Here is an 11,234-nt window from a genome sequence, read left to right as displayed (position 1 = left end):
ACTATAATTGGGTGAAAAGTGGTGTTTGTATTGTATTGCAGTGGTTATTTTTTTGAAGAGTTTTTTGTTTAGAAATATATTAAAATAATATTTTTTATTTTTTAAAAATTATTTTTAATATTAATATATCAAAATGATAAAAAATATTATTAAAAAATTAATTTTAAATAGAAAACAAATTTTAAAAAAATTATGAAATGCATGTTGTAACTGAATTCCAAACAACCGCTCTTTAGACATTGAGATATTTCACTTGGACTAGGCCAAAGTCATGTTTGGAATCCATGACCTTGTTAAAGTTATTATTTTATTTTATTTTTTTATATATATTATTTTAATGTATTAATATTAAAAATAATTTTAAAAATTAAAAAAAATATTTTAATATATTTTTAAGCAATTACTATAACACTTTCAAATACTTTCTAAATATAATTAGAAAATATATATTTAAGATTTATTTAAGATTAATTTAGATTTAAGGTAATTTAGAGTTTATTTATAGTTAGAGTTAAAATCTGTATGTGAACCATGATTTTAACAAATTATAATATTTTTCCAATATTAAATATTTATTCAATTCATGCTAATTTACCAAATTTTGTTCAAACTCTTTTAGTTTTCAAACAAATTCATGAAAGTTTGGTCCAAGATATCCTTTCATTTAAAACTTAAAAAAGAAAAGAAAATAAAAAGAAGGAAATCTTCATTATAATTGTTAAATTTCCCAATCAAACCTGGCAATATATTAATCAATCCACCACCGTCCCTCCGATAAAGGGGAGAAAAACGGAGAAGCAGAAAATCGGGTGGGGAGAGAGAGAGAGAGAGCAAGGGAATGGAGATAGAGACAGAGTCTCGATTGGTTCGCTTATGCATAGAAGCAGCGTGTGAAAGCAGAGAAAGCGTTGAAAAATGGAGGAAACAGCGACGGACTCTCAATTCTATGCCTTCTCCTCTCGCCGACGCACTTCTCCGCCGCCTCTTCCTCCGCCGCCTCCTCTTCCCTTCTCTTCTGGAGTAAATCACTAAACTTTGGTTTTAGAACATAAATCTAGTTTGCTTGCTCGCTAATAGGAAATTTAGGTTTAGAGATTGAATAATTAAGATTTAAACAATTTACGGTTTTGATTATCATAATCGAGTTTGTGAATATGGAATTCTCTTGCAACTGTTTATCGAGGTTTTTAATGATCTAATGGAGCTTGAATGGCTACAGTTGACAGATGAAAATTGAGATTTCTGTTAAACTAGATTTTTGTGGTCTTGTAGAGTTTTCAAACGTAGTGTGGAGGTCGTTGATCTTAAAGGTGAAAACAATGTGGATGCGGAGTGGATGGCGTACTTAGGAGCATTTCGTTACTTGCGCTCCTTGAATCTTGCTGATTGCCATAGAATCAATAATTCTGCCCTTTGGTCTCTAGTTGGTATGTTGTCTTCTTCATAGCAGTGATGAACGATGTCTAATTTTTGCCAACTGTTGTTGTTGTTGAGAATTTTAATGTATATCCTGTATTTATTGGTTAGGGATGACTAGTTTAAAGGAGGTGGATATTTCTAGATGTGCCAAGGTTACTGATGCTGGTATTAGGCATCTTGTATCAATTTCAACTTTGCAAATACTACGGATTTCAGAAACAGGAGTAACTGCTGATGGTATTAAACTTCTCTCCTCACTTACAACATTGTTTGTTTTGGACTTGGGTGATTTGCCTGTCACTGATACAGCGTTGAGTTCTCTCCAGGTACTCATATTTTCATAACTTGAGTTTATGTTTTGAATCGTTTTCTTAACTGTATTTGAATGTTCCCATTATCGATTTCCTATAACTTGTTCAATTATGCATGTTCCTTCAATATTTTTGGATAGTTATAAAATGCATAGCTAAAGTATCAGATCTGAATGCCCAAAACATTTGCTGTCATATTGTTATTGTTGAGAGATCTGAAGTCCGCGCTTGATGGTTTCTTTATCAGTCTAGGGTTCAAATTGTGTATAAATTTTGGAAGTTTCTGTTTAAGGTATTATTTGCCAGCTATCCTGTGCTATGTGAGTTTGCAAGTTATTGACTTTCATGCTATTGTTCTTTTAGGCGTTGACAAAGCTAGAGTATCTTGACCTTTGGGGAAGTAACATATCTAACAAAGGGGCTACTGTTCTTCAAAAATTTCCCAAGTTGAAGTTTCTCGGTCTGGCCTGGACCAATGTTACAATATTGCCAAATTTGTCATCTCTTGAATGCTTAAACTTGAGTAACTGCACCATTAATTCTGTACTTCAAGGTAATGGGAATAAAGCTCATTTGACTAAGCTTATATGCTCTGGAGCTACATTCACCAACGAGGCTGAAGCATTCTTGTATTTCAATACATGCTTCCTATCTTTTCTGGATGTATCCAATTCATCTCTCAATGGATTCTACTTCTTACATCATTTGAAAGCAATGGAATATTTGGATCTCAGCAGTAGCATGATAGGTGATGATTCAATTGAAGCGGTTGCAAGTATAGGAGCAATTTTGAGAAATTTAAATCTCGGCAAAACAAGAGTCACCTCTGCTGGGGTGGCAATATTAGTTGGTCATGTTCCAAAGCTTGAGAATTTATCATTATCTCACACTCTAGTAGATGATTTGGCCATGTCATATATTGGCATGATGCCTTCGCTGAAGCTTGTTGATTTAAACAATACAATCATCAATGGTATGAATTCTTTCACACAGACAAAGTTGTTATCTTAAAAAAAAAATATTTATCTAATATCAGCTAATGAATTCAGAATTTGGGGCAGGCTGAATCATTTAATAAATGGCTTATTATCATCTGGCAATGTCTGTCTACAATCGCATGGGTTTAGTACTTGTTTGTCACTTTTAATGTTTCCTATTTTCAGGTTTCATTCACCAGGATGGTGCTGGGCCAAATTTGATTTCCTCACTGACAGCACTACATAGCCTTAAAGGTTTGGAAAGTTTGAATCTAGAATGCGCCAACATCAAGGATGCAGCTGTAGACCCCTTATCAAACTTTCAAGAATTGAGGCTTTTATCTCTCAAAAGTCCTTCCCTTACAGACATCTCCCTTTACCACTTGTCATCTCTACCAAAGATAAGAAATCTAGGCATTCGCGATGCCGTGCTGACTGACTCTGGGCTATTTTCATTCAGACCACCAGCAACTCTCGAAATGCTGGACCTCAGGGGTTGTTGGCTCTTAACTGAGGATGCTATCTTGTCATTTCGTAAAAGACATCCTCTAATTGAATTAAGGCATGAGCATGTTGTCTCTACATCAGATCAAACTGCCCGCCACCGTCTGACTCCACCACGAACATTTCTAAGACCTCCACAAGTAAACCAGAAACAGGAAAAGTTGATTGTGTCTCAGTATTTTATAGGTTGAGATACTTACTGCAACAATTTCTGCTTATATGGCTTAAATCTGTTTTTTCTCATTCTCTCTCTTTTCTTTTCTTTTTTTTGTTCTCTTGGAAGTAGATCAGAGACTGAAGTATACCAGAGAGGAGCTTCTTGCATTACAGTTTCAATCCTCATCTCTCGGGTCTCCTTTTGACAAAAGCCATGCCAAACCCCAGATGCAGTCGGATTGAAAAGGTGACTTAAAGGTCAAATGCCATGTGTAATATTTTGTTATTGTGACAACAACTGTACTGTATCATGCCAGAGCATAGGTGTTTTAGTTTTGAGTCTTCTAATAAGGAGGCCAGTGTATTGATTTTTGTAAACTGTAGTTGGCCGAACTGTTTTGGGGGATGTAGTGAATTATTTAATTTAATTTAGGTGAGCGAGAATGGCGTCTAGTGCAGTGCTGCACAGGCGAGTTGGATTGGCAACTATCTTCCTGGAAAATTTCGTGCTTCGATTTGACTCCAGCCAAAATTCTGGAACTTGAACGTGCCAAATTTGGTCTACCAATTAGAATGCCTTCAACTTCAAGCAAGAGAAAACAAGTCCACTGAGAGCCCTGGGAGAGATACGAGTCTTGTTCCATCCAGGAACTTATATAATGCAGTTATGTTCTCATCATTATAGTATGATGATGCTGGTGGTTGATAAAATCTTTTTTTTTATTGTAAATTTGTAATTTAAATTCGAAAGAAAAAAATCAGGACCATATTTGCTAATTGTCTGCTAGCTGAATATAATTTTTTTTTCTTTTCTCATTTTAAAGATAACTCTCGTCCGTCTGTGGAATGCACCAATTGAGTATTAATAGTAAGGATGGGAGGCTGTGGAAGGTAGTGAATTGGGTTAAACCGACTGGGAATTGCTCAAGAATAATACAGAGCCTCAACTAAAGTATTTTTTTTTTTTAATTTAACATGAATGTCCGGGTCAGTTTGCGCACACCTCGACTAATCCCACTAAAAACATTTCTGATCGTGCAAGTGAGTGGCTTTTCATGGCTTTGTGGCTAAAGCCTCACCTAGGTTGTTAGTCCTCTTAAAGCTGAAATGCTAGATGTTGCCTTCCTTTGTCTCAACCCTCGAGCTGGCATGGCTCGTGGATACAGGAAGGAATTTTTGAGATGTGATTAGAGTGACCAATGACCATCCAATAATTCCAAATTAGGTCAGAGAGGTTTATGAAGTTTTATATCCACATTCATTCACCGGGAAAGAGAGAAAAAAAAGTCATTTGCCATTGTCACCAAAAGCAAAGATGCTACTCTTTGATACAAATTGCAACGTTTATAAATAGAAATAACTTTATGTACAGAAAAAAAAAAAACAAAAACAAAAAGTAAATACTATCAACGGTCCTGCTGAACAGAAAAGTTATCAAGATACATAAAGTTATCTCTTAGGCGTTGGGCTTGCTTGCACTCTTGTACATGTTGTCGATAACATTCTGTGCAAAGAATTTTGGGTTAGTAACTTTCCACTCACAAATTTCCTCTTGACCAACACGAACATTAAAGTGTAACTTAACAATTCCTTTAAGATTCGATGCATGGCCTAAACTAAACGGGATGGTAAGAACCGAGATCTAGAACTAGCCGCCATGGCCATGAAATCGGTTAACCATGTTTCTTATATTGCATTAGTAAAGAAGGGGAAAATCAATAATGATTCAAGTCATTGTCAGTCCAAATTTCTGTTACTGAACTGAAGCAGTTAGTGCCAAATACAAACCGGTGTAATCAAATCCCCTAAAATATAAAGAAGAGATACCTGGTAATATTTGAGAAGCTGGGGCCTCTTTTTCTTGTATGTTGGAGTGATGAGATTGCGCTCCATGTCAAATGGCTCGGGATCAAGGTGGACATCTTTTACAAGTTCAAAGCCCTTCAACTGCCATAAGTAGTATTTCGGATCACAAAAATGTTCAGTTAGCTCTTGAAGATCTAACTATCTCTTTCAATAGGTTAACACGATATGCTAAAAGCAAATTAAGTAGGAACCTTCTTTTCTTTCCCAATCTTGGTCAGCTCTCCGAGTATGAATTTTTTTGCCTCTGGATTTTCGCAAAGGGATTTAAAGTTCCCACTTATACCATGCTCTTGAGCCCAATGTTCAAGTGCTTGCTGATTGGGGTTGGCAACAGCAATAAGGAATGATTCAAAGCTGTTCCCATAAACCCATATCTGAAATTGAAAAACAGAATGATTGCATAAGCAAACAATGCAAGTCCTCGGAGGAATTGACAACTGAAGCAAACAGATAAGAGTCTCTTGCCAGTAATAGATTAAACCTATCACATAATATATGAATCGTTAAGAAATTAGTAATTACTTAGTTCCAATTTGGAAAAAAAAGCAGTTCCTGCCATCTAGAAACTACTGCCATACTTATGAAAGGGGCGGAATCATAAATAAAATTATGATATTTGCTAGTCTACAGAAAAAAAAAACACATCAGTGTCTAAATAGAAAGCTAAAAAAAGACATAGTTATCAACAGCCAAGATGCTCATAACAAATATTAAATACATGGACATACTCAGAAAAAAATATATATCAAATAGTATCAGAAAGGAATATACCGAATCAATATCAGATACAAGACTATAAATGTTCTCCAAGTTTTCAACAGCAACATATTCTCCTTGAGAGAGTTTGAATATATTCTTCTTGCGGTCAATAATTTTCATGCTTCCATCGGGTTGCCATTCACCAATATCCCCTGATGCAAAGATCATCATGAAAATGGTAAGATTAAGAAAATAAAATTAAATATCAGAGCCAAAGAATCATCATAGGAATAGTCTAGGAAAACCTGTATGGAACCACCCATCTATCAGGACCTCTTTAGTAAGGTCTTCACGTTTGTAGTAACCTGCAAACAGGGTCTTCCCCCTAATACAAATTTCTCCACGTGGTGTGCTTGAAAGAGCATCATATCCCATCTCAGGTACAGATTCTAGGAAGACATCCACATTTGGTACAGGAGGGCCCACTGTTCCAAGCATTGGCAATTCATTAGGTAGTGAGACAAAGGTCCCAGCGCAGGTTTCTGTCAGACCTGCAACAATTCAATTGCAAATATTTCAAGTCCTGGAGGCAGTAAATTATAACCACAAATTTTCTAACACTAAAGAGGAAATTGATGAATTAAAACACTAGTATAGCTTGCATCAAATAATATGGAAAACATACCATATCCTTGCAGAACATGAGCACATGACACCACTCGCAGGAAAGCTTCTACATGGTTAGAAAGAGGTGCTGCTCCAGATAAAATAAGCCGCACATTTCCTCCCAACCCTTGCCTCACCTAAGTAAGACACAGAGCCAAAGAGAGTTGAGTAAGCATAATTTTATTACAATCACTATTATGAGTTTTGGATCTCGAGGCAATCAGGATAGAAGAATAATTGCCTTATTAAAGACAATTTTGTCACAGATTGGAGATGCTTCATCATGTGCAAACCCCTTCTTCATAGAACTGAACTTGCTGCAGTAAATAATAAAAACAAATATTTAAATTTTGGCAATCATGTAATCCTAACAAGATGGTTAGCCAAATGTACCAACAACAAGCATAAGGGAACAATTATCTGTCTCTCTGAAGTTAAAAATGAGTGAAACTCAACAGGAAAGTCTTATCATGAATTGTTGTCCAAAAAAAGTACTAGAGTGTGGAATAGAACTTACTGTGAGTATGCTAGATTGAATAATGTCTTTGTCAGAAAGCCACCTGTAGAAACTTTCTGTTGCAAACCTAAAAATGTGCACAGCAGTTATGATAGTTCTACTGTGGGAGATACAGAATAACTATGCTTTCAATTTGTGGTATAAACATTGAATAAGAAAAAATTCCAAGAATTAACTCAGTTCATTCCTCAGTTGAACAAGATGAAGATATTTAACAATTATGGAGCTCTAATTATTTATTCATTGAGTACGCTAGGGAAACATCATAGTGATAGCATTCCAAATAAACCCAATCCAAGTTGGCTTACGGTGCCTAGAACACCAATCATTAACAAAGCAGAAGGGTGTTAATTTATCCACACTAGAATGCCTCTATAATTAAATTTTGCTCTTATATGAAAGTTGAAATAGCTGAATTTCAAGAATGCATGGTTAGAAGAGAGTTTACCGGAATAAACTCTATCTAAGACGCGGGGCACAGCACAGAAAATAGATGGTTTCAGCTCCCCGATGTCCTCGAGCAATAATTTTACATCCTACAGATTTGTGAGAAATAAACATTTCACCATATTGATTCTTAATTAGTGAGGCTGAATGGTTTTACCATCCCAATCACCTCTGCAATTTGGGACACCCATTGCATCCTTGGCAGTGGCATCATTCTCATGAAACCAATGAGAAGAAAAATGAAAATAAAAAATCAAATAGGGCTTACCCCTCGCCAAAACCCTATAGAGGCACCATGTTGAATAAATAACTCCTCAATCACCCGATCAAATATATGAGCAAGAGGAAGGTATGAAAGATATACATCCTTTGAAGTCAACTGCAAAATTTATACAAAACAAATAAAAGAGTCAAGTGAATAGATTGGGTAGAAAAAAGGACCAAAAAAATTATGCTTTACACGTCATATAATTAATGTCATATCTTCATCTATGACATGCACAGAATATAAGAGAAAATTACCGCTTCATTCACACTTTCTAGTAGCCGTTTCACCCCAGCTAGAAGAGTGACAATACTGTCATTTGAAATCATCACTCCCTTGGGATCACCAGTTGTTCCGCTAGTGTACATTATTGTACAGATATCCTCTTTCTTCTTCACTGGGAGTTCATATTGTTTGTTCTCCCCCTGCAAGGGACATATAAAAAGACCATTACTCGTTGGTCTCATTTAAGCTTAAATAAGAATCAGAAACTAAAAACAAACTTTAAAATCTAAGAAGAAAAGGCATCTTATTGTGGTTAATGAATGTAAATGCACATTAAATAAATATATTAATAAATAATAAAATTGAACCAAAACTCCATCCATGTTTCATCGCTGGCATTTTATGAAACACAATTAGTGAGATACTAGAATTGTTTCTTGAAATTGGCAAAACAAGGAGATGACACCCATCCATTAAATGTAATAATAGATTCTAAGCTCAAGTTCGCAAGCTAAAGGTTGAGATACAATACAGTACTGGTCATGAAGCATGCTTGCTACCAAAAATATTCCAAAAACACAGTTGGGATACAATATCACTCACAGAGTAACTTATCTGTGCATACATTTTCTAGCTCAAATTTTTACTAATATTGATGCAATAGTTGGATAGGACAAGAGTGATTGAGAAAGACTAGGCTACCAGGTTTAAAAACTCATCCCAAGAGTATACTGCCAAACCAAATTTCTCAATCTCTTCTTTCTCTTTGGAAGCAACCTTGCCAAAGCTCACAATTGCTGCATAAGGAAATAAATAACAAAATGATTTCTTGGTAACATGGGTAAAAAACAAACAAAAAAAATCTGTGAATATTAACTTACTTTTCATGTACTGTGTGGAGTTGGGAAATGTTTTCAACAGCTGAGAGAACAGAGGAAACCACGGATCAGTTAGAATGATATCAGCATGTAAGATTAAAATTCCTAAAGAGCTTGTATACCAGCTAATAGTGAACCTCTTGAATATTAAATTCAAGAAGACATGATGAAAAGCAGTGTTGTCAATAATGGATTTTGGATGCATGGACATAAAACATATACCTCGGTGATCTTTTTCTCTTCTACAAAAGCAATTGAGACCTCTGAATGGCATATAATGAATTCCACTGCATCGGCACCTAGAATGTAATTTGAGAGAGTTAAGCACTAATTGGCCTTGATGTAGAAGAGATATGCATGAAAATTGCAGGTTAGTCAATGATCGTTACATGCCAAATTCATCTATGAGGAAGAAGACCATACCTAATGTGTCATACAAAGGAACACAGTAGAGCCCATGAGCATTGCAGGCCTGCATCAGTTTTAGCGGTATAAATCAGAAACTTCACGAAGAAGGGAAACCATACTAATACAGAAAGAATAAATTAAAAAAACCAGCAAGTGATGAGGAAGCCTGCCACAGTAATCAAACAAAACCTTTTATCCAAAAAATAAACAAACAAACAAGTAAATAAATAGACAATCAAGCTTTAAAGATGATTAGAGTATGATTAGAAGGGCTATAGTCTATTTTTGAGTTAAGCATTGAAAACCAATGACAATGCATAGTTCCCTCACTCTACAATTAAAAAGTATGTTGAACCACATATTTCAGAAGGAATATTTTGAAGGAATTCTCCAACATTATATGAAATCCAATCCCATAGAAGGTAAAAAAAAATGCCTACAAGTTAATGGTGCAGAAACTTAGAAGAAAAATCAAAATGGAATGTGATTGGTATAGGGTGGAAACTGAAGAAGACAGCTTCCTAAAAAAACCAATATATGACCAGCAAACCTATAAATTAAATGGTCCAGAAACTTAGAAGAAGAATCAAAATGGAGCGTGATTGGTATAGGGTGGAAACTGAAGAAGACAACTTCCTAAAAAAACCAATATATGACCAGCAAACCTATAAATTAAATGGTCCAGAAACTTAGAAGAAGAATCAAAATGGAGCGTGATTGGTATAGAGCGGAAAATGCAGAAGACTTCCTTAAAAAAACAAATATTTGACCAGCAAACTAAGATAATCAAAGAGCATATACTCAAAAAACAGTGGCAAAACTCATTATTCATCCTTCAAGTGCTTTATGAATTAACAGGCTGTAATAACATTTTCTCTTATCAGGGAATCGATCACAAAGAAGGAGAAACTACCTCCATGCTCATAACCCATTCTGCACAATTAGCACCATAAATACCACATTTTGCGCCCTACAAATAACCAACACAGAGTTAGACACGAGTACAAACCCAATTTTGATTACAAAGACCGAGACTTCGTTTCAAAAAAAGTAGGTCCAATGCTTAACCGGTTCAACACCGCAGCTTCGAATTGAGTTTCCAACTTGGACCACCGTGTCATAAACTTGTTTGTAAGTTTGCCACACATAATTACCAGCCTACAAAAACAACAAACCCACGGTTACTAAAAAAAAAACCCACAAAAAGACATGGCAAGAAACAGCAAAGCTAAACCTACCTTGCCATTCACAATCTCACGACAACCGAGCATTGGGTTATTTGGATATTTCTCTACAGACATCCTGCAAACAACTCCAATGAATATTAGTCACACAACTAAATGACTTAATAAAAAAAATACCAAGGATTAAAAATTAACCAAAAAAAAGAAAAGGGATCTATTTTCTCTCAAACGAATCACGGCATATACTTTGGACGAATCACAAACAAGCATTAAAAATAAAGCCTTTTTACTAAATCTCAAACAGATTACAAATATCAAAGTAAATCTAAACGAATCACGGCATATACTTTAACCCCTTGTTTAACAAGATTTTATCAGGAACCAAACAGAAAGATTTTCTCACCGAAAAATATCCCAGCAACTTTCAAGTCCAGGAACCGGAGGGGGGAACCCATCTTTAGCAAAAAGACTACGATACACAGGACCCGTCGATGGCCTTCCATCTATAGCTTCCTTTGCTTTCTCTACTTCAACCAAGTACTTCCTCTGCTCCATTCGATCGATCACGGTTTCTGCTCTCTAAACGTATTTTCTATGTACTTGTGAAAGTATATGAACGAGTAAATGGAATGGGGTTGAAGATTTTGAGAGAGATTTTAAATAGTGCGTTTGAAAGGGAGGTGGGTGGCTGTGGGTGGCCAAAGAGGAGAAA

The 11,234-nt window shown here is 35.5% G+C and overlaps 2 protein-coding genes across 3 annotated transcripts; one reads left to right on the top strand and one right to left on the bottom strand.

The window, feature by feature from the left end:
• The first annotated feature begins 742 nt into the window (after positions 1-742).
• On the top strand, positions 743-4,144 carry LOC7472709 (receptor-like protein 19). Of its 2 annotated transcripts, XM_024598210.2 has the most exons (7): positions 743-1,020; positions 1,273-1,427; positions 1,528-1,745; positions 2,094-2,703; positions 2,894-3,397; positions 3,498-3,614; positions 3,801-4,144. In XM_024598210.2, the coding sequence occupies exons 1-6, from the start codon at positions 839-841 to the stop codon at positions 3,608-3,610; spliced, it is 1,782 nt and encodes a 593-aa protein (XP_024453978.1). In that variant the 5' UTR covers positions 743-838; the 3' UTR covers positions 3,611-3,614; positions 3,801-4,144. The 2 variants fall into 2 exon arrangements, with proteins under 2 accessions (XP_024453978.1, XP_052308018.1); XM_052452058.1 differs by having other exon boundaries at positions 3,498-4,144.
• Positions 4,145-4,640: 496 nt separating this feature from the next.
• On the bottom strand, positions 4,641-11,234 carry LOC7472708 (long chain acyl-CoA synthetase 4). The gene is made up of 19 exons (XM_024598201.2): positions 10,926-11,234; positions 10,577-10,640; positions 10,407-10,496; positions 10,252-10,308; positions 9,354-9,402; positions 9,153-9,229; positions 8,934-8,973; positions 8,755-8,849; positions 8,085-8,252; positions 7,831-7,941; positions 7,564-7,651; positions 7,116-7,182; positions 6,840-6,915; positions 6,618-6,735; positions 6,238-6,483; positions 6,005-6,144; positions 5,425-5,607; positions 5,195-5,314; positions 4,641-4,871 (listed from the first exon to the last, which is right to left on the bottom strand). The coding sequence occupies exons 1-19, from the start codon at positions 11,075-11,077 to the stop codon at positions 4,824-4,826; spliced, it is 1,989 nt and encodes a 662-aa protein (XP_024453969.1). The 5' UTR covers positions 11,078-11,234; the 3' UTR covers positions 4,641-4,823.

Source organism: Populus trichocarpa, chromosome 1 (assembly GCF_000002775.5).
Source record: "Populus trichocarpa isolate Nisqually-1 chromosome 1, P.trichocarpa_v4.1, whole genome shotgun sequence".
In the NCBI taxonomy this organism is placed as follows: domain Eukaryota; kingdom Viridiplantae; phylum Streptophyta; class Magnoliopsida; order Malpighiales; family Salicaceae; genus Populus; species Populus trichocarpa.
Note: the sequence above shows the minus strand (reverse complement) of the source record. Positions and strands in the feature narration are given on the sequence as shown.

Bases quoted from the DNA above. Each gene is read 5' to 3' on its own strand.
- LOC7472709 (XM_024598210.2), top strand. From the start codon at position 839: ATGGAGATAGAGACAGAGTCTCGATTGGTTCGCTTATGCATAGAAGCA. The intron at 1,428-1,527 runs GTATGTTGTCTT...TTTATTGGTTAG, and splicing joins TGCCCTTTGGTCTCTAGTTG to GGATGACTAGTTTAAAGGAG. The intron at 1,746-2,093 runs GTACTCATATTT...TTGTTCTTTTAG, and splicing joins CAGCGTTGAGTTCTCTCCAG to GCGTTGACAAAGCTAGAGTA.
- LOC7472708 (XM_024598201.2), bottom strand. From the start codon at position 11,077: ATGGAGCAGAGGAAGTACTTGGTTGAAGTAGAGAAAGCAAAGGAAGCT. The intron at 8,974-9,152 runs GTATATGTTTTA...CTGTTCTCTCAG, and splicing joins AAGAGAAAAAGATCACCGAG to CTGTTGAAAACATTTCCCAA. The intron at 4,872-5,194 runs GTATCTCTTCTT...TTCTTTGCACAG, and splicing joins AGCTTCTCAAATATTACCAG to AATGTTATCGACAACATGTA.